Source organism: Monodon monoceros, unplaced genomic scaffold (assembly GCF_005190385.1).
Source record: "Monodon monoceros isolate NGI ecotype Baffin Bay Population unplaced genomic scaffold, NGI_Narwhal_1 Super_Scaffold_3, whole genome shotgun sequence".
Lineage (NCBI taxonomy): Eukaryota > Metazoa > Chordata > Mammalia > Artiodactyla > Monodontidae > Monodon > Monodon monoceros.
This window is the reverse complement of record NW_021703780.1, coordinates 70,307,467-70,335,316: the sequence shown is the minus strand read 5'-3', so window position 1 is coordinate 70,335,316 and position 27,850 is coordinate 70,307,467. Positions and strand designations below refer to the sequence as shown.

At 38.0% G+C, this 27,850-nt stretch overlaps 1 protein-coding gene and 1 non-coding gene across 7 annotated transcripts in view; one reads left to right on the top strand and one right to left on the bottom strand.

Annotated features, from left to right (window-relative positions):
• The window catches only part of CCDC66 (coiled-coil domain containing 66), a 47,403-nt gene extending 23,088 nt beyond the window's left edge, over positions 1-24,315 (bottom strand). The window contains exons 1-7 of one of the 6 annotated variants that reach the window (XM_029243927.1): positions 24,218-24,315; positions 22,413-22,477; positions 21,719-21,744; positions 14,875-15,319; positions 13,241-13,406; positions 12,951-13,054; positions 11,383-11,504 (exon numbers count right to left, since the gene is read on the bottom strand). In XM_029243927.1, coding sequence (XP_029099760.1) covers positions 11,383-11,504; positions 12,951-13,054; positions 13,241-13,406; positions 14,875-15,319; positions 21,719-21,744; positions 22,413-22,477; positions 24,218-24,228 — 939 coding nt within the window. In that variant the 5' untranslated portion in view covers positions 24,229-24,315. Of the gene's footprint in view, positions 1-11,382; positions 11,542-12,946; positions 13,055-13,240; positions 13,407-14,874; positions 15,323-21,718; positions 21,745-22,412; positions 22,478-24,217 lie in introns of those variants that run through there. The other 5 variants (XM_029243924.1, XM_029243926.1, XM_029243925.1 and 2 more) reach the window with 5 other exon arrangements.
• LOC114908224 lies at positions 3,951-4,056 on the top strand. The gene has a single exon (XR_003796914.1). It is a non-coding gene; the product is annotated as a U6 spliceosomal RNA (small nuclear RNA).
• Positions 24,316-27,850: the final 3,535 nt, after the last annotated feature.

The following is a 27,850-nucleotide window of genomic DNA, read 5'->3' as shown; positions in this document are numbered from 1 at the left end:
CTCTTAATTTCTGTCACCTATTTCACTTATCCCCCCACCCCCCTCCCCTCTAGCAAAACCACTTGTTTATTCTCTGTATCTATGAGTCCGTTTGCTTCATTATGTTCTGTTCATTTGTTTTGTTTCCTAGATTCTACATATAAGTGAAATCATATAGTACTCTTTGTCTTTCTCTTACTTCACTTAGCATAAGTGAAGTAATTAGACAGACTTCTAGGTCCGTCCATGTTTTTATAAACAGCAAGGTTTCATTTGTTTTTATGGCTGAGTAACATGCCATTATATACATACACCACATCTTTATCCATTCATCTATCGATAGACCTTAGGTTGCTTCTTTATGTCCCCTATTATAAACTGCAATGAACATGGGATGCATATATCTTTTCAATTTAGTGTTTTTTTTCCTTTGGAAGAATACCCAGAAGTAGAACTGCTGGATTGTATGGTAGTTCTGTTTTTAATTTTTGGAGGAAACTCCATCCTGTTTTCCATAATGGCTATACTAATTTACATTCCTACCAACAGCTGGTGGGGAAATTCCTTATTTTCATGAACTATTTCTTCTAATTTAGGTTTATTTTGTTCTTTTCCTAACTTAAGAGAGATTTATCTAGGTTTAGTGTTATGGGTAATTGGCGTACACAACTTACTCTCAGTGTTCTCCTCCACCTGTTTAGTTGTTAGTAAGTTCTGCTTCTTATTCTAAAAGGGGATTCACAGGTATATAAAGTACTTAGTACACTTCTTGGATCCTAACAGGTCCTCAAACAAATCAATTTCCTTATTGTATTTAATTATTAAATCTTTCTGATAAGGCAAAGAGACCCACTCAGTTGTTTGCTTCTTTTTCTTTTCTTTTTTTGGCCCCGCCATGCAGCATGTGGGATCTTAGTTCCCTGACCAAGGATCAAACCTGTGCAGTGGAAGCATGGAGTCCTAACCACTGGACCGCCAGGGGATCCCCCCCACCCGAGTTTTGAATAAGGAAGAGGATTTCCTTCCATAAAGTTTAATTTTGGGAGGACTGAGATAGGGTTCCTCTGATTCCAAGACTGCCAGTATAGAGGGGCAAAGGGAATCTTTAGCTAGGACTGATTCATTTTAGTCAAGCTATTGTATTTCTTTCTTCTGAAATTAGGCCATCAGTGGACTGGTACTAGTTTATAACTTAGTCACAACCCATTTCTGTTGTGGAAAGGGCTTCATAATTCACAAACACTCTTCCCAGAATTCTAAAGTAATTTGACAACAAATGGAATATAAAGCTTCTAGGCATTCAATTTTTATTCTACTGGGTTGTGACCAACTATTAAAAAAAAAATCCTGTCCTGTAAGTGCTATAAATCTAGAGAAATTCTTGTTGAACTCTGAACCATGCTATAATGAGCTCTTTTTGGTACATGACATGGATAGAAATGTTTTATGGATTATCCTTTATACCTGTGGAAAAGAATAAAGGAAACCCCATTTAAAATGGAGTCAGAAAGCCCTGAAGGTGGAGCTCTCACCCATATATGACTCACCACAGCTTACAGACCCCACCAAGATTTCCTTCTCACTAGCAACAAGCTTCCCACCACCTGCAGCTACCACAGCCCTCCCCAATTTCCTCCTTTCCTCTACAAAATCAAGTTCCTCTCCTCTGTTCTCCAAACTTGCCTAAGGTTTGTCACAGTTTGCTTGTCCTGAATTACAACTGTCTACTACACCCAAATAAACTCATGTTGCTGGTAAAATAACTTGCTCTTTTGTTTTTTAAGGTCAACATATCCTTCTGTGTGTCAGAAGTAATACATAATATTTTTAAAAGTCAGAAAGTTGAAATACCAAACAATGGAAAAGATAAAATATACATAATATAGTGATGATTATTATATATGAATATCTTGGGCATTAATGCAGACGGTGTTTGTGTATCTACTCATTAAGAAAATATAATACCAAAAGGATCCACATCAAACTCATATGCTGCACAATAACCACCACCTTCAAGAGTCTACACACACACACACACACACACACAACTGTTAGAATAAAACAAATTCAGCGAAGTTGCAGGATACAAAACCAGGAGAAAAAAATCAGTTGCATCTCTATACACTAACAATGAACAATCTGGGAAAATAAAATTAAGAAAACTATTCCATGTACAATAGCACCAAATACTAAGAATAAAATACTTAGGAATAAGTAGGCCAAAGACATGTACACTGAAAACTAAACACTGCTGATAGAAATTAAAGACACAAATATCAATAAATGGAAAGATCCTACCTTCATGAATAGAAAGACTTCGTATTTTCAGGATTACCTAAAGCAAGCTACAGATTCAAAGCAAACCCTCTGAAAATCTTGATGTTTTTTGCATAAATGGAAAAATGCATCCTAAAATTCATATGGAATCTCAAGGAACCCTAAATAGGTGAAACAATATTGAAAAAGAAAATTGGAGGACTTAACCACTTTCTGATTTCAAACCTTACTACAGAGAGGGGGAAGATGGTGGAAGAGTAAGACGCAGAGATCACCTTCCTCCCCACAGATACATCAGAAATACATCTACACGTGGAACAACTCCTACGGAACACCCACTGAACGCTGGCAGAAGACCTCAGACCTCCCAAAAGGCAAGAAACTCCCCACATACCTAGGTAGGGCAAAAGAAAAAAGGATAAACAGAGACAAAAGAATAGGGATGGGACCTGCACCAGTGGGAGGGAGCCGTGAAGGAGGAAAGGCTTCTACACACTAGGAAGCCCCTTCGCGGGCGGAGACTGCGGGTGGCGGAGGGGGGAAGCTTCGGAGCCGCGGAGGAGAGCACAGCAACAGGGGTGTGGAGGGCAAAGCGGAGAGATTCCCGCACGGAGGATTGGTGCCGACCGGCACTCACCAGCCCGAGAGGCTTGTCTGCTCACCCGCCGGGGCAGATTGGGACTGGGAGGTGAGGCTCGGGCTTCGGTCGGATCCCAGGGAGAGGACTGGGGTTGGCGGCGTGAACACAGCCTGAAGGGGTTAGTGTACCACGGCTAGCCGGGAAGGAGCCCAGGGAAAAGTCTAGACCCGCCAAAGAGGCAAGAGACTTTTTCGTCCCTCTTTGTTTCCTGGTGCTTGAGGAGAGGGGATTAAGAGCCCTACTTAAAGGAGCTCCAGAGACGGGCGCGAGCCGCGGCTAACAGCGCGAACCCCAGAGACGGGCATGAGACGCTAAGGCTGCTGCTGCCGCCACCAAGAAGCCTGTGTGCGAGCACAGCTCACTATCCACACCTCCCCTCCCGGAAGCCTATGCAGCCCGCCACTGCCAGGGTCCCGGGATCCAGGGACAACTTCCGCGGGAGAACGCACGGCGCGCCTCAGGCTGGTGCAACGTCCCACCGACCTCTGCCCCCGGTATGGTAATCAAAACAGTGAAACAGTGGCATAAAGACAGACATACAGAACAAATGAACTGAATGGAGAGCCCAGAAATAAACCCTTTCATATACAGTCAAATGATTTTCGACAAGAGTGCCAAGATGATTTGATGGGGAAAGAACAGTCTGGCGCCGGGAAAACTGGATATCCACATGCAAAAGAATGAAGCTGGACCGTTACCTTACACCATATATAAAAATTAACTCAAAATGGATCAAAGATCTAAACTATAAAACTCCTTTAGAAGAAAACATAGGGGGAAGCTCCACAACGTTAGATTTGGCAATGATTTCTTAGATATGACACCAACAGCACAGGCAACAAAAACAAAAAATAGGTAAAATGGACTTCATCAAAATTAAAAACTTTTGTACAAGAAAGGACACTATGAAGTGAGTGAAAAGTCAACTCATGGAAGAAAATACCTGTAAATTATATACCTGATAAGGAGTTAATAACCAGAATATGTAAAGAACTCCTACTACTTTCTTTTTTGAAAGAAAGAAAAAGAAAATCCAATTCAAAAATGGACAAAGGTGCTTGCTTCCGCAGCACATATACTAAAATTGGAACGATACAGAGAAGATTAGCTTGGCCCCTACATAGGATGACATGCAAATTCGTGAAGCATTCCATATTTTTATCCCAGGAATGCAAGGATTCTTCAATATACGTAAATCAGTCCATGTGATGCACCATATTAACAAACTGAAGGAGAAAAACCATATGATCACCTCAATAGAGGCAGAAAAAGCTTTCGACAAAATTCAACACACATTTATGATAAAAACCCTTCAGAAAGTAGGCATACAGGGAACTTACCTTAACATAATAAAGGCCCTATATGACAAACCCACAGCCAACATCATCCTCAATGGTGAAAAACTGAAACCATTTCCTCTAAGATCAGGAATAAGACAAGGTTGTCCACTTGCACCACTGTTATTCAAATAGTTTTGGAAGTTTTAACCACAGCAATCAGAGAAGAAAAAGAAATTAAAGGAATCCAAATCGGAAAAGCGGAAGTAAAGTTGTCACTGTTTGCAAATGACATGATACTATACATAGAGAATCCTAAAGATGCTACCAGAAAACTACTAGAGCTAATCAATGAATTTGGTACAGTTTCAGGATACAAAATTAATGCACAGAAATCTCTTGCATTCCTATACACTAATGGTGAAAATCTGAAAGAGAAATTAAGGAAACATGCCCATTTACCATTGCAGCAAAAAGAACAAAATACCTAGGAATAAACCTACCTAAGGAGACAAAAGATCTATATGCAGAAAACTGTAAGACACTGATGAAAGAAATTAAAGATGATACAAACAGATGGAGAGATATACCATGTTCTTGGATTGGAAGAATCAACATTGTGAAAATGACTATACTACTCAACGCAATCTACAGATTCCATGCAATCCCTACCAAACTACCACTGACATTTTTCACAGAACTAGAACAAAAAATTTCACAATTTGTATGGAAACACAAAAGAACCCAAATAGTCAAAGCAATCTTGAGAAAGAAAAACGGAGCTGGAGGAATCAGGCTCCCTGACTTCAGACTATACTACAAAGCTACAGTAATCAAAACAGTATTGTACCGGCACAAAAACAGAAATACAGATAAATGGAACAACAGGATAGAGAGCCCAGAGATAAACCCACACACATATGGTCACCTTATTTTTGATAAAGGAAGCAAGAATATACAATGGATAAAAGACAGTCTCCTTAATGAGTGGTGCTGGGAAAACTGGACAGGTACATGTAAAAGTATGAAATTAGAACACTCCCTAACACCATACACAAAAATAAACTCAAAATGGATTAAAGACCTAAATGTAAGACTGGACACTATAAAACTCTTAGAGGAAAACATAGGCAGAACACTCTATGACATAAACCACAGCAAGATCCTTTTTGACCCACCACCTAGAGAAATGGAAATAAAAAGAAAAATAGACAAATGGGACCTAATGAAACTTAAAAAGCTTTTGCACAGCAAAGGAAAACATAAACAAGACGAAAAGACAACCCTCAAAATGGGAGAAAATATTTGCAAATGAAGCAACTGACAAGGTATTAATCTCCAAAATTCACAAGCAACTCATGCAGCTCAATATCAAAAAAACAAACAACCCAATCCAAAAATGGACAGAAGACCTAAATAGACATTTCTCCAAAGGAGATACACAGATTGCCAACAAACACATGAAAGGATGCTCAGCATCCCAAATCATTAGAGAAATGCAAATCAAAACTACAATGAGGTATCACCTCACACCAGTCAGAACGGCCATCATCAAAAAGCCTACACACAATAAATGCTGGAGAGGGTGTGGAGAAAAGGGAACCCTCTTGCACTGCTGGTGGGAATGTAAATTGATACAGCCACTGTGGAGAACAGTATGGAGGTTCCTTAAAAAACTACAAATAGAACTACCATATGACCCAGCAATCCCACTACTGGGCATATACCCTAAGAAAACCATAATTCAAAAAGAGTCATGTACCACAATGTTCACTGCAGCTCTATTTACAATAGCCAGGACATGGAAGCAACCTAAATGTCCATCAACAGATGAATGGATAAAGAAGATGAGGCACATACATACAATGGAATATTACTCAGCCATAAAAAGAAATGAAATTGAGCTATTTGTAGTGAGGTGGATGGACCTAGAGTCTGTCATACAGAGTGAAAAAGTCAGAAAGAGAAAAATAAATACCGTATAGCTAACATATATATGTGGAATCTTAAAAAAAAAAAAAAGGTTCTGAAGAACCTAGGGGCAGAAAAGGAATAAAGACACAGATGTAGAGAATGGACTTGAGGACACAGGGAGGGGGAAGGGTAAGCTGGGACGAAGTGAGAGAGTGGCATGGACTTATATATACTACCAAATGTAAAATAGATAGCTAGTGGGAATCAGTTGCATAGCACAGGGAGATCAGCTCAGTGTTTTGGGACCACCTAGAGGGGTGGAATAGGGAGGGTGGGAGGGAGACGCAAGAGGGAGGAGATATGAGGGTGTATGTATATGTACAGTTAATTCACTTTGTTATAAAGCAGAAACTAACACACCATTGTAAAGCAATTATACACCAATAAAGATGTTAAAAAAAATGCACAAAGGACTTATAGACATCTCTCCAAAGAAGATATACAGATGGCCAATAAGCACATGAAAACATGCTCAACATCAAGAATCATTAGGGAAATGTAAATCAGAACTACAATGAGACACCACTCCACATCCATTAGGATGGCTATCAACCAAAAAAAAAAAGAAAAAAAGAAAAGAACAAGTGTTAGTGAGGATGTAGAGAAATCAGAACCCTTGTGCACTGCTGATGGGAATGCACAATGGTGCAGGAGCTGTGGAAACGGTATAACAATTAAAAATAAAGTTATCAAATTAAAACTGGTAAAAATTCAACATAAAAAGATAAAACATAAAATTACATATGATCCAGCAATTTCACTTATAGGTATATACCCAGAAGACTTGCAAATACAGACTTGGAGAGATTATCTGTACATCAAGGTTCATAACAGCATTATTCCCAATAGCCAAAAGGTGGTAACAACTCAAATGTCCATCAACATTTGGATGAATGGATAAACAAAATGTAGTATCATACATAAAATGGAATATTTTCAGCCTTAAAAAGGAATGGAATTCTGATACATGTTTACAACATGGATGAACCCTGAAAACATTAAGTGAAATCTGTCAGACACAAAAGGACAAATATTGTGTTAGTCCACTTAAACATACTGAGAATAATCAAATTCATAGAGACAGAAAGTAGAATGGTGGTTGCCAGGGGCTAAGGGGAGGGAGAAATGGGGAGTTACTATTTAATGGGTATAGTTTCAGTTTGGAATGATTAAAAAATTCTGGAGATGGATAGTGGTGATGGTTGCAACACAGTGTGAATGCACTTAATGCCGCTTAACTGTACACTTAAAAATGATTAAAATGGTAAATTTTATGTTATGTATATTTTACCACCACAAAAGGGTAAATTTGATGTTATGTATATTTTACCACCAAATTTTTACCACCAAAAATTAAGAGGAATCTTTTGTTGGCTAACTGCAGAACTATGGTCTGGTGGTAGCAGTAAGAAGCTAGCAGAATGATAACCTCACTTTCTATCCCATGTTAGTATGCTAGAATATACTCCCTTCACTTAAGAGGCTTCCCAGGAAGGGGTAGTCATTAGGGGAAGCCAAGGTTTCATGGAGGTGACGTATTCTCACAAAGGCTGAGGCTGTAAGTAAATTTCTTAGAAACACAAAAAGAAATTTTAAGCTGCACAGTGTAAAAAAATGTTTGGGCTGAACAATACAGGAAAGAGAATACAGGACCATTCAACTGGGGGAGGAGGAGTAAGACTGAGAATCAAGAAGAGGCGAGAGGAAAGGAAGATGGTGAGAGGATTGACTCTTAGCAGCCTCAGGGTTCAGAATGGACCTGTGCTTTGTAAATTATAACTAGAGCAAACTTTCATTAAACACTTGTTATATGTCAGCCACTGTCTTATGCACTTAATATGCATTACCTCATGTTTTTTTAATTTTTATTTTTTGCGGTACGCAGGCCTCTCACTGTTGTGGCGTCTCCCGTTGCGGACCACAGGCTCCGGATGCGCAGGCTCGGCGGCCATGGCTCACAGGCCTAGCCGTTCCGCGGCATGTGGGATCTTCCCAGACCGGGGCACGAACCCGTGTCCCCTGCATCGGCAGGTGGACTCTCAACCACTGCGCCACCAGGGAAGCCCCGCATTACCTCATGTTTTAACAAAATTGGCCTTGATGATTCTGCTTGCAACTAAATTTCTCCTCCTCTCAATTACATGAAGAGGTTAACTTAATATTCAAATAATATAAATGGTTGTGGCTACGGCTGGGATTTATGAAGCCAACTGCTTTCAGGTATTTAAAGGGGGATTTTTTTGTTGCAGTTCATGTCCCCCCAGTAGCACCTCTCCATTATCTTACAGCATTCACACATAAATACATAAAAACTACATTTAAACAGTAAAAATATGCATAGGTAATCATACTCTAATCCTTGGTTGTCCAACCCTGGATTTAGTATATGATTTCCTTTCTAGTCTTTCTCCCATCCCCAACCCCTATCTCTGACTCTAAAATATAAATAACTTTACTGGTTTTCTAGATTATTTAAAAAAAATGACACATGCTATCATCCAAAAAAAAAAAAGCAAAAAAACTAAAAGTCACCTTAAATGGTTAATTCTTTATCTCATTAACAATCATAGTATGGATTACTCCCAGATAATAAATGACCTAAAAAGCCATGCAAAATAAGCAATAATAAATGACATGCTAACACTTCAACTGACATTTCGGTAACAGAAATACCTAATACTTTTAGAATTAAAGTTTTTTTAATCCTCATGTTGAAAAGTAAATAAGCTTACAACTGATTCTCAATGACGTCATGAGTAGTTTTATTTGCAGTTTTTAGTAGTATGTGCATGCATCAATTTCTAAACTTTAAAAACTTAGAATTATCATCCAGAACTATAGAGTTTTCCAAAATAACTTCTAGAAAGACTAATTTATTGCCTTTTAACATTTGGTCAAAGTGCTTTTGGGAACACAGAAAAACGTAATTCATATTTCATTCCTTTTGTTAACGTAAAATTATCAACAGACTATAAACTGATGTAGGCTAGTCAGTCCTATATGGAGCAGAACAAGCTGCCATGCAAACAATCTAACTGGCAGGGTTCTATAAGAACTCTACCAGTACTGAAAATGTCTACCACCAGAATCATACCTTTAGGTTACTGCCTTATTTTCAGAATACATTTGTTAAAATGTAAATGTTCATTAGGAAGGAAAAAAAGAAATAGTTAATAACTTTTTTAAAATTTAAGGAGCAGGGCTTCCCCGGTGGCACAGTGGTTAAGAATCCGCCTGTCCAGTATTTACAATAGCCAGGACATGGAAGCAACCTAAGTGTCCATCGACAGATGAATGGATAAAGAAGATGTGACACATACATACAATGGAATATTACTCAGCCATAAAAAGAAATGAAATTGAGTTATTTGTAGTGAGGTGGGTGGACCTAGAGTCTGTCATACAGAGTGAAGCAAGTCAGAAAGAGAAAAACAAATACCGTATGCTAACACATGTATATGGAATCTAAAAAACAGAAAAAAAGAAAAAATCGTTCTGAAGAACCTAGGGGCAGGACAGGAATAAAGATGCAGATGTAGAGGATGGACTTGAGGACACAGGGAAGGGGAAGGGGAAGGGGATGCTGGGATGAAGTGAGGGAGTAGCATTGACATATATACACTACCAAATGTAAAACAGATAGGTAGGGGGAAGCAGCTGCATAGCACAGGGAGATCAGCTCGGTGCTTTGTGACCACCTAGAGGGGTGGGATAGGGAGGGTAGGAGGGAGACACAAGAGGGAGGGGATATGGGGATATGTGTATACATATAGCTGGCTCACTCTGTTATACAGCAGAAATTAACACAACATTGTAAAGCAATTATACTCCAATAAAGATGTAAAAAAAAAAAAAAAAGAATCCGCCTGCCAATGCAGGGGACACGGTTTGAACCCTGGTCCAGGAAGATCCCACATGCCGCGGAGCAACTAAGCCCGTGCACCACAACTACTGAGCCTGTGCTCCAGAGCCCGCAAGCCACAACTACTGAGCCCATGCGCCACAACTACTGAAGCCCACGTACCTAGAGCCCGTGCTCTGCAACGTGAGAAGCCACCACAACAAGAAGCCCAAGCACCGCCACGAAGAGTAGCCCCCGCTCACTGCAACTAGAGAAAGCCCGCGCGCAGCAACGAAGACCCAACGCAGCCAAAATTAAAATAAATAAATTTTAAAAAAACTTAAGGAGCATACTGCACTCAATAAAAATTAACTGGTGATTTAAAAGAGTATTTAGATTCACTTCTTCAAGGAAAATAAGTTATATAGTCATCATGTACTAAAGAGCTTATATATTCAAAGTAATGACATTTAGAACTTACCTCTAAAATCTGACTAGCTCTAGGCAGTGAATGCCTGTCAGCCTGGATCACCATTACCTGACTGGGAGACTGTGACAGAATGCTAGAATAGCTAGCAGAAGTCTCACAACAAAACGATAAACAAGGGCACTTTTTTGTCTAGTATTAAATACATGCAAAATTTAAAGGTCCCCAAAGCACTACCCGAGGGACACATGGTATATACTTATGTTTGATAAGCAATCACTTATGTTTGATTTGATAACCTTGCAGTGGATACCACATGGTCAGTGGTAGAGTTTTGTGGTCATCTATAACATTGTGGAGCTCTTTTATAGGAGCCTAAAGGAGGTGCCAGGGGCCTTTACACTCACCTACTAACATAGTAAGACTATTTACAGAATGCAAACAGAGTAGCTGAGGTCATAATTTAATTCAAAATAACGTTGTTTTAAAATACCATATGAAAAGTGAGTTCTAAAAAAATGAATAGGCTTCAAAAATAAGCTTTATGAGGGACTTCACTGGTGGCACAGTGGTTAAGAATTTGCCTGCCAATGCAGGAGACACAGGTTCGAGCCCTGGTCGGGAAAGATCCCACATGCCGTGCAGCAACTAAGCTTGTGCACCACAACTACGGAGCCTGCGCTCTAGAGCCTGTGAGCCACAACTACTGAAGCCCGTGCGCCTAGAACCCATGCTCCGCAACAAGAGAAGCCATTGCAATTAGATGTCCGTGCACCGCAACGAAGAGTAGCCCCCACTCACCACAACTAGAGAAAAGCCCGCGTGCAGCAACAAAGACCCAACGCAGCCATAAATAAATAAATTTATTTAAAAAAAAAAAGCTGTATGATATAAACAAGGCTTAGCATTAAAAAAGTGCAGTTAAGGTATCTTATATTCCATAAGTGCCTGATTTTGATACTTTTACCTTAGCCTGATCGAGAATTTGAAGTTTTTCCCACACTATTTTATCACTTTCAGATTTTTTCCATGGATTATTCCATTTTTCAGACGCTTCTTTTTCTTTCTTCTTTAAAGCGACCTGTTCATCTGTAAATAATGTCCTTTTTAAAAAAATATACAAAAACTGTAAAAAAAAAAATGACGTAAACAAATCATGACCTTCTTAAAGAGTGCAGATTCCAACACAGATCAAAACTGTTTTTTAGGAAGGAGATTAACTCACAAGACAGAGAAGAATTTTAAGGATATGGAATAAAAGAAAATGTTTAATCAGAACCAAATTTAAGTATGGCATAAATGGATGTAAAAATGTTTGTTTTACTACAATTATAAATAAGGAGCAATTTTTTCAGAACATAATTTATATTATGCTAATTATTGTGAGGTTCTACTCTACAGTAATGTTCATTTAATTATTACTAAAAGGCTTAAAAGCTAGAACTCTGGAGTCAGAGAACCCTGGGGTCAAATTCAGGTTCAACCACTTCCCGGCTGTGTGACTGAAGGCAAAATGATGTTCATCCCTCTAAACCCCATTTTTTATTCTGTGAAATCAGAGCAATAATGATGTCTATTTTCAGTATAGGGCCTCACACAATGTAAATATTTAATAAATGTCAGCCATTATTATTTGTAACTGCTGAAAAGTAAGGTACATAAAATCATGTGTCCAAATTTGTACTGAACAAACATTTAAAGCTGCAATTATGATATAAAACACATCAGATCTCCAAACCTTCTGATACTGCTACCATACATTTAATTTCTTTATTATTCTATTACTTTGACTTCCAACATCAATTCATTCCCTATTTCTTCGCTTATCTTTTTCTAGATCACCTGTCCTGGAAGGGTTGTGACTAACTGGTAGGATTTTCCAGTTCAGTGGACAGTGAATCCCATCTTCATGCTTTTAGTACAACTATTCCCAAGTACAACTATTACCTCGTGTATTTTCCAAACTCTGATACCTGGACCCTAAGTCTATTCCAAGAAGTAACAGGAGTTTCTTAGTTATTATCTTACTTACCTTAAGACCCTACTTAACAGAAATTATAACTTTTTCTGTTATGATGTCTACAGACTGAAGAAAAGAAATAAGCTTATTTTTGTATGGGATATACTGATTGATATCATATTGATGATTCTTGATTAGAATGTTTTAATTTTTTAAATGAATTATTTTTAAATAAAACCATCTTTAACCCACAGAATTTCTGTAATGGAAAAATATTAAAATGGATTCTCAGGAAATGAGAAATGTTTAGGAATCTTTGAGCTCCAGAAGGGTACTGATGATATTAACGTTCATCTGTGGCTTTTGGTGCACACCACAGAGCAGAAAACAAAAAGGTATAACATAAGGGAATGTGAAATCACAAAGTTTCTTATGCCATTTGCAGAAAACTACTCTAGATGGTGAATGTTATAAAACAAGGTTTTTGATAATGTCATACTGCAAGATGTACTTCATCCTCAATATACATTCCTTAAGCCAACAAAACTATAATAAAATGTGCAATAATTACCTACCAAGCTCTTTCCTCCACTGGGCTTTTTTTGCTTCCAACAAACCTCTATCACGTTCTCTTTCTCCCAGAGTACTGAATATGTCAGCTGGTTTCCATATATTCTCTCTAAGACAAGACACAAAAAATAACAGAAACCTTATCATATGTTTCTATACAACTTACTCCATAAATATTAAGTAATAAACTTTTAAATAGCTCTAGTCTTCAGAGCAAATATTTCACATACAAGTCAAGGAAAAGTAAAACCACATTCCCAAGATGACCCCACAACAACAGATGTGAGTTACATACGTGGCAATTTTCTGCTCATACTGATTAGATGTCACCTGATTTTCATTTAAAACAGACTTTTTTTCATCCTGAACAGATGAAATGGCCTCAGTTTTCTGCAGAAGTCCCATGATGTTCTCATCCTTTGGCTGATCAGGAATATTGTTTAAATTTAGACTATACTGACCTAGAAGGTAAAATGCATGTTTTAAAATTAATACTAAAATTACATCTATTATAATACCTTATCTTGATACAGCTACGCAGTTTTAAAAAACACGGCTTTATACATCATCTAATTAATCACCTCTCACAGCAGTCCTTGCAGTGCGTATTACGATTCCCTTTTTGTCGAAAGAGGAAACTGGGCCTCAGAAGTTAAATGGCCCAGAGGTATGGCCACAGCCATACAAACTTCTGTTTCAAGTAAGAAAACAAGCAACAACCAGAAAAACCTCCATTTACTCTTGCCAACAACACTTTTACAAATAATATAAATGATAATACAAATCACAACTTAAAGGAGAATAAATGCAAACAGCTTTATAAAAAACTCATTACCTTGCCCTTATTTTTCTCATTTAGCTGGGAAAGCAATCAGTGATGATCTTTTCCATGGACCACTGTCTCTATATCCCAGCTGTATCTATTCCAAATGTTTTACACAGGGCTCATAAGCCTGGCTCAAAAATCCCTCAGTGTGATAGTTCTCCCAATGGAGAGAAAGCATATCTAATATGCGGGTCATTATATGATTAGGCAAATTCTGCTTTTAACTTTGTTGATATCATCTATCATTACGCCTAGTAAGTTTTTATTTTTTGTTCTTTGAACTAGAATTCTAGCCTTAAAGATAAAAGTTAGCTCCCTGACTTTACAAAGAATAATCTATACCAAGAGAAGGCAAATGACTCCATTTTGAGCCCCTTGGGAGTGCTAAGGAGCTACCTAGTCCCCAGACCAGTTGTGGGGCCTCTTCCTGGTGACTGTTAATTTTATTTTTATTTATTTCACGGTTGCTTAACAAAATTTTAATAATATTTCTATTCATAGTCACAATTCCTTAGCTAAAACTAGAAGGCTTTTAAAAACATAATACAATACCCTGACTACTAAAACAGAAGGCATATAATACGCCACTACTTCCAAGTCAGTGTTTTACGCTGGTTAAAAAGATAGTGCTGCCAATTCTTAGCAAGGATTGAAAGTCAGGAAGAGCAAAAGCCGGGGCAAGGAAAATAATCCTTTTCAGCAACTCATGTCAAATCTTCATAGCAAAATTCCCTCGTTTTTCATTAGAAATACAATAGCAATTTTTTAGAACATTTTACATAATTAGTTTTCATGTAAGTAAAGCCTCCTACCTTCCAAAATTAGTACAATAGCTTTCTGAACTAAAATCTAGAATCCACAGAAACTAGGTTTCTTAATAGTACATGAGAATAATATTCTGAGCATTAACCTTAAAACATGGCATATTTTAACTACAAAAGTAATTCTGCCTATGAGAATGTTTTCTAAACGAATATTTATTTTAAAACATTGTTACATTAAACTAGAATTTAAGAGGCACAGTTATGTAAAATCCAATGAAACTCAAATTCTAAAACTTATATATTGATAAACTTAATATTAAAACTTCAGAAAAATCTTACTTGTTTCCTCCTTCTTTCCATTCTCAGTCAGGGAAACTGATTTATTTCCTTGGTTTACAGTCATCAAAATCTGTTGTAGTTGGCCTTGTGTTAGACACACCAAACTGCTCTTCACATTTTCAGCTGTGATGTGCTTTTTGCAAGGCTTTTGTTTAGCTACTACAAATGCATTTATGCTGTTTCTAGTCTTCTGTATATTAGGGGTTGCAGGTGAAATTTCTTTCTGGATATGAAGATGGTCTTTATCTGCATACTGCTTGCATAAATCCTTAGTTGGTGAAAAAGTCATACTATTTTTTTCACTTTTTCCCAATGAAGTTTCTGAACCAATTCTCTTCTTTTGCGAAAGTTTTTCACTCCTGACACAAGTATTTTGTGATTTCAGAATGTATCCAGTTTGTTTATTTCTTAAAGGACATTTTGCAATCTTGGTCTTATTTCCCATCTGCTAAAACACCAGAAATTTATTCTTTACAAGAGCCCACGAAAAATCAACAATTATCTTTATATAATCAGTGATAAGTCAGGCTTCGAAACGTTTTTTTCTCATTTTGCTAGTTAGATAATATACCCATAAGAAACTAACACTCAACCTTTGCAAATCTCCACTTGAAAGCTTCATTAACAACTGGAAATTATTATTTCAGGATAATGAAGATTACAAAACAACTTTTATTCTAGGTGTTTACAGTCCATTTTGCTTCAGCTTTGAATCTCATGTCATGATTCTAACACCCACACTATCTTTCTTTACAGGCATTTATACACTGGTAGGTTACTAGCCCTTATTCCTTGAATAACTTAGCTTGTGGGTCACCATCCCTCTCTCTAACCTAACTCCTGTCTTAATTATTGGTGCTTTCATGTTCTTTCAATACCCTGGCCTCATTTCCTTGACCTCTGTTCCTATACTCTTGTCTTCCATGCTACCTCAGTTACTCATTGCCACAGTGATGTCTTATACTGACCTTGTAACTACCCATAACTGTAATAATCTCAATTTCAATAAGAACCTCCAGTCATAGGCCTTAGCACTAGTCACATGGCTCATTCACTCACCATGTTCAAATCTTGGCTCAATATCACTGGCTCAGTGAGGTCTTCTCTGAACACCCTATTAAAAATTGCAGGCTTCCTGCTCTAACTTCACTCCCACCTCCCTAGCACTCCCCACTTTCCCAAGGCCACCGTGCCCCTGAAATGACCATGCCCCTTCCCTTTCTCTCATGTTTCTCTATAGCACTTTTGTCCTGTAATATTCTATATTTAGATTATTTTCTGCCCATTCCACCTTTTTTAAAATTTATTATTTTTGGCTGCATCGGGTCTTCGTTGCTGTGCACGAGCTCTCTCTAGTTGTGGCAAGCGGGGATACTCTTCTTTGAGGTGCGTGGGCTTCTCATTGCAGTGGCTTCTCTCGTTGCGGAGCGTGGGCTTCTCATTGCGGAGCGTGGGCTTCTCATTGCAGTGGCTTCTCTCGTTGCGGAGCGTGGGCTCTAGGCGTGCGGGCTTCAGTAGTTGTGGCTCATGGGCTCTAGAGCGCAGGCTCAGTAGTTGTGACGCACGGACTTAGTTGTTCCGCAGCATGTGGGCTCTTCCAAGACCAGGGATGGATCCCGTGTCCCCTGCACTGGCAGGCAGATTCTTAATCACTGCGCCACCAGGGAAGTTCCCACCTTTTTCTAACGTAAACACTATAGGGAAGAGATTTTTTTTAAATTTATTTATTTTATTTATTTTTAGCTGCATTGGGTCTTCATTGCTGCCCGCGGCTTTGTCTAGTTGCAGCAAACGGGGGCTACTCTTTGTTGCAGTGTGCGGACTTCTCATTGCCGTGGCTTCTCTTGTTGTGGAGCACGGACTCTAGGCGCGCGGGCTTCAGTAGTCGTGGCACACAGGCTTAGTTGCTCCGTGGCATGTGGGATCTCCCCGGACCAGGGCCCGAACCCGTGTCCCCTGCATTAGCAGGCAGATTCTTAACCACTGTGCCACCAGGGGAGCCCAGGGCAGAGATTTTTGTTTGATTTGTCTACTGCTGTGTCCCCAGTATCTGGTCAGTGGAACAGGGTAGGTTTCAGTAAATTTTTGTTGAATTACTATCTTCAACCATACCATTTTAAAGACTGAATTCTTTATCTCTCTCCCACAAATTAGCTCCCCTTTCCAAAATATCTCATTTCTGTAGCACTGTTGTTCTAGTCTTTCAGACCAGCAACCATAGAGTCATCTTTGACTCTTTATCCTCCTTCACAGTCTTCTTTAGCTTACCAGCAAGCACTGGTCATTTCTTCCTTCCAAATATCTTTTTCTCCCCTTTTACATGACAATACACCTAAATTCAGGTTTTCATTACCACACTACTGATTACAGCTTATCTCAAATCTATCCCACTGTACATTTCTGCAAACCCATCTAACATAAAATAATTCAACAGTCATTCAATAAATACTAAGTGTTGCTTTTTAGGTGATCAACACTATGGGAAAGACGTTGGAGGTATAAAATGATAAGACAAGATTCTTGTTATCAAGGAGTGGGGTAGATGCCACATGGCTTTCATCTGGCTTATCATATCCCAATGTCCTTGTCTTTCAAAAATGACATAATACAACCACACTTTGACCAATGAATCAACCCCATTTTACCTTTCTTTTCAAAATGTACCTGTATTATCAGTAGTAAAAATCTCTTTCTTACCCTCTTCACCTCACCTATACCCTTTTGTTCCAGGCTTTAGACTCTTGATAATACCAATACCACAATCTAAAATGCCCTTTTACCCTCCCATCTCTGTGGCTATTTTTATATAACTAACTCTAAATGAGAGGTGGCAAATTTAAATACGTAGTGTAAATTAGCCTGGATGGGAACTAGGATAATTGAAGAGCACTTTTCTGTCTAAAGGAGGCAGCCACCCCTCAGAAGCAGCCTACATTGCCAAAGAGGAATCTGAGTCTACTTGCTAGATCATCCAGTATTTCAAGAGAACCAAGAATGCCATATTTTACCTTAAAAGTTCCATTTTTTAGACACTCACAATTCATTCTAGTTTTTGAAAACCACTGTATGGATTAGGCAAATTATCAGCAGACTGCACGTAGGTTACAGAGCTAAGCTCCACCCCAGTCTCCAACGACTACAGCTATTACTAATCCTACCCTTCTTTGACTCATACTGACATTTTTGGGATCATTAACAGCTGAGTATTTCAGTTCTCTAATCAGTTTCTCACTCAAACTGCTAAGAAGTGTAGTGTATTCCCTAAACGTATCTTAAAAGTCTCTCACTTTTGTCCCCTTCTTTCCATTCTGCTAGCCACCATGCTTCAGGGTCTCATAAGACTCTCCCTGGACTAATATAATTGTCCCTTAAGTAGTGTCCCTGTTATGATAATCTGTCCTTCACAGAATTGCCTGAAGCCTGTTCCTACAACACAAATCATATCTAGTCTACTTTTCAAAAATTCTTTAATGCTCCCTACATGCAAATCAAATAAGTTCAAACCCTCTGTGTATATTTAAACTCCTTGTGATTGTAACCACCCTCCCTAAGTTTTATGTGCTACACTCCCCGCTGATATACACACTATCCCCCAAATGCAAATTATGTTTTGTACCTTGGTATTTTTGCCCACTATTTTCTCTGAGTTTAGAATATACCACCCTACTTCTTTCACTATGAAAATCTCCTTCACCTTTTAAGTTCTAATTAAAGTGTCACCTCATTTATGAAGCATTCCCTGTCTCCCTGAACCACAAAGACCTGCTTTCCATAGTTTTCTTCTTTTTATAACCCTAGTATGGCACACATTTTATTGTACTTGTATTATATAGTTATTTACCTGACTGACACCCCTGCTTCTAGGAAACATGGACTAGGTTTTACTCCATTTTTCTCTCAGTCACAGAACAAATAAAGCCAAGAATGGAGCTGTTCACACATATGGAGTTTTACAGCTGCAGTATATCCTTGTTAAACAGAAACCTATTAATTGGAGCTCCAATTTAACTAGAACTATTTTGCCACATTCCACTTAAATCAGAAGTAACATACAGAAAAAGTCATCTAAAAATTATGTAATAAAAAGGGGGGTAGCAAGGTCTGGCATGAGATCAATATACATGCAGCTCAATACTGAATACGTTTGTAGCTTAATGCCAGAGAAGAGCAATGAGTGGAGGCAGCAAAAATATCCACGAACTAGCAAATAAATATTCAATTATGTTCAGGTTAATTAACAGGAAAAAGCAATCTCTAGCCCAAATCACTTCCCAAGTGTTTACTGGATTAGATGAATTTTAATACATCAAATAGGTCTTCACATCATAAACATTTTTAGGTAGCATGCTGCTCTTACCTAGTTTCGATTGTACCAGTACTTTTCCTAATATTAAAAAAATATATACAGACAGCGTCCAATGCATTTAACGCTGGCCGACTTCACAATTTATATGGGGCCAGGATCCCAACGCCAGAAAGAATCAGAGAAGATTAACATTTTAAAATATAAAATGTGCTACCTAGCACTAATATTGTATACATCTTTTAGTGTGTTACTATTGACTCTCACACATAGAAATACCTGCGAAAATTTTAAGATGTTTTATATTTCAACTAATTGTGAGATAATTTTGAGGTCAGAATGTATAAATTACCCATGACACTGAATCATTAATATTTCTCTCATTTATCTTCCTATAAAAGCTTAAGAAATTAGACTGGTAACCATCTTTACTTCATATTTACTACCACAGATTAAAGAAAAGTACAGGAAAGATTTTGAAAGAATTAAAGTACTCTGACCACAGTTTGTTAAACTTCATGATGATGAGATAGAGTTCAGTGTTTAAAGAGCACACTATGTACACGACAGTAATTCAACCTGTGAGGAAGAGGAAAAACAGAAATGTAGGTAGTATAGTCACTTAGCTTACCCCAGTAGAAGAAAAGCACTATGATGAGTGAATTCATGAATAACTTACAGAAAAGAGAATTCAACATATATCTACAGAACTGTGAGATTTTGGAAACTAAAAAACTGATTAAAACAAAAAAAGGAAGACAGCACTACTGTTTTTGGTTTTTGTCTTCTGTGAAGAGCAAAGAAAGAAATAAGCAGCTCAGGAACCTCTGTAAATAAGGGAAGAGAAGCTCCTTGAAATAAAGTCAATATAAAAAGGAGATTTAGGTTGCATCAGTATTTTTTTCCAGCTTTACTGAGATTTAATTGACCATTAAAAATCATATATATTTAAGGTGTAAAATTTGATGATTTGATATATGTATACATTGTGAAATAATCACCACAATCAAGCTAATTAACATACCCATCACTTCACATAGTTACCATGCATCAGTATTTTGGAGTCCCAAAAGCAAGAGAAATAAACTCAAATAATCTGCTTTAAGACAATAAATAATTTAAGATCAATATCAGCAGAGACTTATTAGTTACTCTGGAAAGAAGAATCCTAGAATAAAAAAATCCCTAAACTGCTAAAAGAATTTTGTAATGTTTCTACAAAAAGTCCAAGACTAGTAACTTTGTTTATTACAGGCATAAAAGGGGATCTCCAGATGTTCTAAGTTGGTTAAAAAGATAATGAAATATCTTCACAAATGTAGTGACCATAGCACATCCATTAAGGACACAATAGAAGAGGGAACGTGTGCGACAGAATTGAGGTCAGGTGGAGATAAAAAAAACTATGTGTAATAGTTGATTTCTATCTAGGAGCATGAAAAGGAGCACTGTATTTGTTAATGTGACTCAAGTAAGAACAGTCAGTTGCAATATTTTAATAGCGCAGGGTTAGGAAAAAACTATACAATCTATATTCTGTGATTAAGGGAACACACAGGGTATGTATATACTGTGTATGTGTGTGTGTGCATGTAATAATTTTTATAGGTAGCTTGTGGAATTACTCTGATCAGCATTACCCATTTATCAAGTAATTGATATCTTGGGTTCTCAAGCAACTTTTCCACCTTGATTAAACCAGGAAGAAACAGCAAAGCCATCAGGGGTTCAGAGTTGAAGAGAAAAGGGCCACATCACCCAAAGCAGTCTCTAGTCAAGATATGGAAAGACAGACTTTAAGATACTGCAAAATAAAATGGGCTACAGTAAGTTATAGAGGGGGACAGTAGAAATTTCTGCTGCTTAATGGAAAAAGAAATGGGAAACAAGAAGAGTAGTGGTATCAAAATTTTGAAGCAGTAATGTATTTTGTAGAAAAAGGCTCTGTGGGCTCCTGATAAAGAAAAATAATTTAAAAGGAAAACTATTATTTAGCTCAAGTGTAACTTCTTAGAGGAGGAAGCTAAATGCATGTAAGATTTTGTCAATCAAATACATCTTTTTGGTGTGGGAAAATGCAATTTGAGTATGAAAAAAAAATTTTTGCTTTAAAGTTTGACTATTTTTAAAGATGTCACGAGTTGCACTGTCCAGTACAGTAGCCATTAAATTAAAAATCAAACAAGTGAATTAAAAATTCACTTCCTTAGTCACACTGGCCACATTCAAGTGCTTAATAACTACACATGGCTAGTGGCTGACTATCATATTGGACAGCACTGATTTTAGAACATTTCCATCACTGCAGAAAGTGTTACTGGACAGAACTGATCTAGAGAAGTGAGTTCTAGGAGGCTTTTTAAACTGAAAAATTATGAATCCATTTCTGTAAAAGGACCAGCCTGAAAGCAAGGGTATAATAACTTTTCACCATCATTCCAAACCCTGTGTAACAGTTTGACAGGAATTATTTTCAAACCACTGTAAAGTAAACTGCATTTTACATTTGAAAACAAGTCAGGTCAAAGTCATTTGGCTTACCTTTACAGAAATTTTTGATTTATGTTCTACAAAAGAAAAAAAAAATTACTAAACTATCAACCGAAAACATACTAAGGCAGTCACAAAAGAAAATTTTAATTAACATTATTTTAAGAAGATATTAAATAAAAATATTAACCCTCAAAGCATTAACTTTAGGTCCTGCCTGAGTGTTCTTTTACAGTGTGGTTCAAGTATTTATATTTCATTTTTGTTTATTTTCCAAGGTAAAATTATAAACAGATCAGAGAAAAAGAAAATAATGTGAATGAAAAGAGTACCAAAGCATACTCTGCGCTTTAAAACTAAAACTAAAAATGACTTTAAAACTATGGTCTTATTATAAATTTTCTCAAACAATACATTCTTTACATGCACAGAACATAACTGCATAAGTTTTACCTAGATTATTCATTAGGCAATAAGCATATGTGCTGTATACAAATATAATAAAGAAACATTACAAATGAAATATACTGGAACATTAAATTCCATGAATAAATACTGACAGTGGTAAGCAATGATGTAATGTGACTTTACTTGGCTAAAAATAAATTTGAGGAAGTTAGGGAAACCAGCTTTTTTTCAGTGTCATTTAAATATTCCACTACAAGCAAAAAATCTGTTAAACAGCTACACATTTTTCGTAGGAATTTAAAAGTTAATATTTTAGATTTCTAGTAATATAGCATACCATATGGAGACAGTATTAGCTTGGTTTTTCCATCCAATAATTCAGTTTCAAGCTTTAAACCATCTCTGCAAAATAAAAGAAAGTTGTCTGTCATTTTTAAGAAACAGCAACATTTTAAATAGACAGAAATGCTCAGTTGAACCTTGAAAGTAAATTTGTTCTCCTGAATTTATAAAGGAATCTTGTAAATATTAAAATGTTTTTTAAAAAAATTTCTATAGATGTTCATTTTTCTTTTAAAAATTGATGTATAGTTGAAACCATTCTTTTAATTTAAAACACTTTTCAATTCAACATAAAATCAAAAACTTCATGGAGAAAATTACTGAAACTTTCCAACAATACAATTTCTCATCTTTAATCTGAAACTTCATTTGGTTACTGACAAGGAATAAATTAATCTGGTTATCGTAACATCATTTAGTTCTTCTAACTCTAGACTGGAAAAAATAATGCTGTTACAAAACTCCTCACCTATGTTAATGGAGCAAAACACATCTAGCTACCATTTATTAGCTTCATAATGGTCTCATGACTAACACATTCTATGGCCTGTTAGAGCAGTATTTGAAAATGAAGCTGTAAGACTGCCACCAGGGTTATTAACTGCTTGAGCATGGAGTTCTACTCTATTCTGAATATTTCAACTAATACATATTCACACTTAGTGACACTTTTGTAACTATCACAGCAATACATCTATAATAAACTTTGCCCGCTATACTTTATCTGTGCCTGTCAAACGCCAAGAGCACAAAGTAACAGTAGATACTACCAACGAAACTTGTACGTCTGTTAAGGTCCCAATAAAAATTCCACTGAAAACAAAAATAGCAGTACACACAGTTATTTTATTGTTTTAGTGAGAGAGAGAGAGAATAGACGTACGTTAATACATATCAACAGGGACAAAAATGACGTCCAAGCGACAAAATTAAATCTCGCGGGCCAAAAAAAGGGAACACGAAATTTGCGGTGATGCTAAGGTTGGGGAAATCAAATGATTTCAACTTACTAAGATAAAAACACCATAAAGAATGGGTTTTACGGGTTTCCCGGTAGCACGGTTACAAACAGTTCATGTTTATGTCGGTGAAACTTAAGCAAAAGAAAGACCCTGAATGAAACCGTCTATTCAGCACTACCGCGTTGCAAACGCCTTCAGGGGCAGACTGTCTTGTTTCTTATCCCTAGACTCTAGAACACAGAAACCATTTGCTAAACGAGGTGCACACGTGTAAGTTTGATGACTTTTCATCTTCTTGAAATATCAAACTTCCCAGTGGTGATAAACCACGCAACAGTCCTTTTTATTTACTCAACCACTACTTAATGAGGGCCTATGAGGTGCCAGGCACCGGTGATACACGACTCCTCGAGAAGCCTCGGCTGCCGGCACGTACGTAGGCCGCTAAGCTCCTCTGGGCGCTCCCACACTCTGCAAAGAACCCCCACACAGGGTCGCAAAGCACCAGGGCCCGGGCCAGGATTTCTCCCCCAGAAGCCGCTACGCTTTATCTGTCCACCTGCCCTCACCTTTTATCTCCTCTCACGCCTCTCCTCCCTCTCCCTCCTGAAGTAAATGAGGAGGCGGAAAGGAGGCACGGACAGTTTCTCGAGTTATTAACTGGAAAACGGAAGTCTGCGGAGGCTGTAAAGGCCCACCCAGCCCCTCGCCCCCTCAACCTCAGGAAGCCGGGCACTGCTGCTTGGGGCGCCGCAGGCCTGGAAGGCTCCCCGCGAAGGACTCCAAGAGCCAACCCAAGCCTCACCCGCTCTCCACCACCTTTCTCTCCACAGCTTACCCTAAGTTCATGGCGCAACCAGCCGCGCTCTCCACGAGCCGCTCAAGCCCCTTGTATACGTCGGTCGCCGCAGCCTTTCAACAAGCGCCACGCCGATTGGACACAGTGAGGCCGGCGAGCTGGAAGAGCAGGCCAATCAGGGTTGAGCGTGCTGGCGCTTGCGCTCAGCGGGGCGGCGCTGTCGGGGAGACCCTGTTGGTTCGCCCCACCTGGTCCTGACTCTGGAATGCTGGGGGGTTCTTCGTTCCTCGGAATTGTAGCCCTTAGAGTTCCCAGGGAGTTCTCAGAGAAGTGCCTCAGCTCAAGCGGAGGTGGCTGGTTAAGCAATTTGCCTGAGGTCTGTATCAAGCTATGTAACCCCAGAGCCCATGTTCCAATTTAGCGATACATGAATCTAACTCCTATTCATCCTTCAAATCTCAATTTAAACGTCACTTCCTCCATGAAGCTCCTCTGGAATCCACTAGTGGGTAAATTAGGAACCCATTTTCTGGACTTCCCAATCCCTGCCCTTTCAATCAGGGTACTAATACATTTCAAATCCTGTGTCAGAGTGAGCTTCAGAGGGGCAGAGTTGGTTTTTGACACCTATATACCCACAGCACCTGGAACTGAACAGTACAGACAGTAAATATTTGTTAAACGAATAAACAGCAAAAGTTTTTAATGCCAACAAAAATCTTATTAAATTTGGCAATGATGTTTCATGATGAGGATGCCCGTAGATATAATGCAGTTACTAAAAGTTTACAAATTTTCATCTATTTACTCTTAAATGATTTTTACAAACTATAGCTGTAATAAATGAGGCACACTGAATTCTTACGGTACATTCAGTGAAAACTCAAAGATATCTTTTTATTTATGTACCTGGCCTGTGGAAGATATATTTAAATAAACATTTGTTAATTTATTTGACTGAATAAATGAACAGGTACCAATGTATATTTGATCCTGTGTTGTTTTTTGTTTTCGTTTTAAGGAAAAGTCATCTGTGCATGTAAAAAAAAAAGGCTAAAAGGATTTAAACCAACATGTTAGCAGGAGTATTTCTGGGAGTAGTGTGACTTTTAAAATTTTATTTTGTTTCTAGCTTTTATTATTATGAAAATGTTTAAATAAACAAAAATAAGAATAGTTCGATGAACACCTATATACCCTCTACCTAGATTTGACAATAGTTAATGTTTTGCTACATTTGCTTTCTCTCTCTCTACACATAGGTGGGCAGGCACACCCATACATCCACATCCATACACTCATACCCACGGCCATGCACACACCCACCTTTTTTTGCATCACTATTTGCAAGTAAGTTACAGACATTACAACACTTTGCCTTTAAACATTAAAGCATGTATCTCCTAAGAATAAGACATTCTCCTATATAACCATAGCACTATTATTACACTTAAGAAAATTAGCAATTTTATGATAATATCGAGTGTTCCATTCCTATTTAACTTTCCCCACTTGTTCTAGGAATATATTCTATATACATGAAGGGGATTAAGAAGTACAAACCGGGGCTTCCCTGGTGGCGTGGTGGTTGAGAGTCCGCCTGCGGATGCAGGGGACACGGGTTCGTGCCCCGGTCCGGGAAGATCGCAAATGCCGCGGAGCGGCTGGTCCCGTGAGCCATGGCCGCTGAGCCTGCGCGTCCGGAGCCTGTGCTCCGCAACGGGAGGGGCCACAGCAGTGAGAGGCCCGCGTACCGCAAAAAAAAAAAAAAAAAAAAAAAAGAAAAAAGAAGTACAAACCTCCAGTTACAAAATAAATAAGCCACAGGGATATAGTATACAGCATAAGGAATATGGTCCATAATATTTTAATAACTTTATGGGAACAGATGGTTACTGGACTTATCATGTTCATTTCATAATGTATGCAAATATAAAATCACTACGTAGTACACCTGAAGGTTACAGAATGTTGTATACCAACTATATTTCAATAAAAAGTGAATACTTTTAAGATGTTATTATGTGGTCGACCGTGCATCACATCAGGTTGTCCTACAGTTACTGTGGTCAGGTTTGAAGACTTGGTGGTGGCAGTCCTATCTCTCTATTGTAAGCATCTATTTTCCCCTTTGCAGTCAGTAAGTAATCTGAGGGCTGATGGTTTAGCACTGTGCAAATATTCTGTTCCCCAACAACATTTCACCTAATAATGAGGAACGATTTTTATTTTGTGTTTTCTGTATTTTTCAATAAGTCATCTTTTGCATGGTTTTACATCCTTTACATACCACTTTTCTCCACCTACTTGTTTACCAGGTGCAAGAAATTGGTGCAAAACTATTCCACTTCCCAAGCGTATTGTGAGATAGGAATCGAAGGTCAAGTTTCCAGTTGTAGCATTGTAAGCTACAAGTTGTAAGCGCGGCCTGTCGCGCCCTTAACACTCCATGCTTCTTTATGGTCTGCCTGAGGTCCATTCCCCTGGAAAAGAGAGTTTAGTTAAATGCTTTGAATTGATTGTTTAAAGGTATGTGAAGGTTGGAGGTACTACAAGCATATCCTTCATTTATATGCAGTGTAGTTTCCTCAGATCTTATTACCCTGTGGGTGCAAAGAGTGTCACCTTGACAATAATCTTGCTCCAAGCTGCACCTGTGGGATCTTGGCCCATGCTAAGTAAGCACTTCTGGAACCCACTCCGAGTGCACTGGAGCTCTTGAGGTATCCAGGCTGCAAGTCATCTGTAAGGAAAGAGAAATGCATGCCTTTTGTGTTCTCTTCTGTTCCAGTGCATAGCATAGTTTTCCAGAGCTTTGGATCAAGGCTGCCTGGGGTCAGGTCCCAGCTTTATTGCTTTCTAGCTGTGTGATCATGGGACGTTATTAACTTAACCTGCTTCAGTTTCTTCTTTGATACAATGAGGATGAATACTAGTATTCCACCTCATAGGGTTGTTGTGAGAATTAAATGAGTTTAATCACATGCGAAGTACTTAGAATAGTGCTGGCCCATAAATGCCATGTAAGTATTAGCAATGATCAATATTGTTACAGGAGAAGTGCTATTTGAGTCCAATAATTTACAGAGTTTTAGATCACTTGATTTTTTTTCCTTTTTAAAAAATTAAGGTAAAAATTGCAGACAGCCTCCCTTCACAGATGAGGAAACTGACTCACAGAGATGTAACTTACCCATGATCTTAACTACCGTTCTGTGCTTCTTTCTTTTATAGAACTGTTCTCCTTGAATTCTACTTAAACAATTAACAAATGTTTCCCTACAGATGACAGTAGGTCTTGAAATTTTTTACTGAAGAAAGAAGAGAGCTTGTAAGTCCTTTCGTTGTCTATGACTCCCCTGAATTTACTTTAGATTAAGCCAATTTTGAGTATCTAGGTACTGCAGGGACTCTCCTAAGATCATAAAATTTATACATCTTGCTCATCCTAAAGTAAACAAACATGGTTATGATTATTACTAAGTAGAAAAGCATAAGAAAAAAATCTCTACATGGGCTTTATTTTTCTTAGCCAGCTCAATCCCAAATGTGTAAATCATTTCCATTTCTCTAAATACGGTACCTCATTTCTGTATGAGTAAACACTTTTTGTCATGGGAAACTGCTACTTTTATCAAGTACCTGATAAAGTATCTTTAAGTTAAAAAGGTG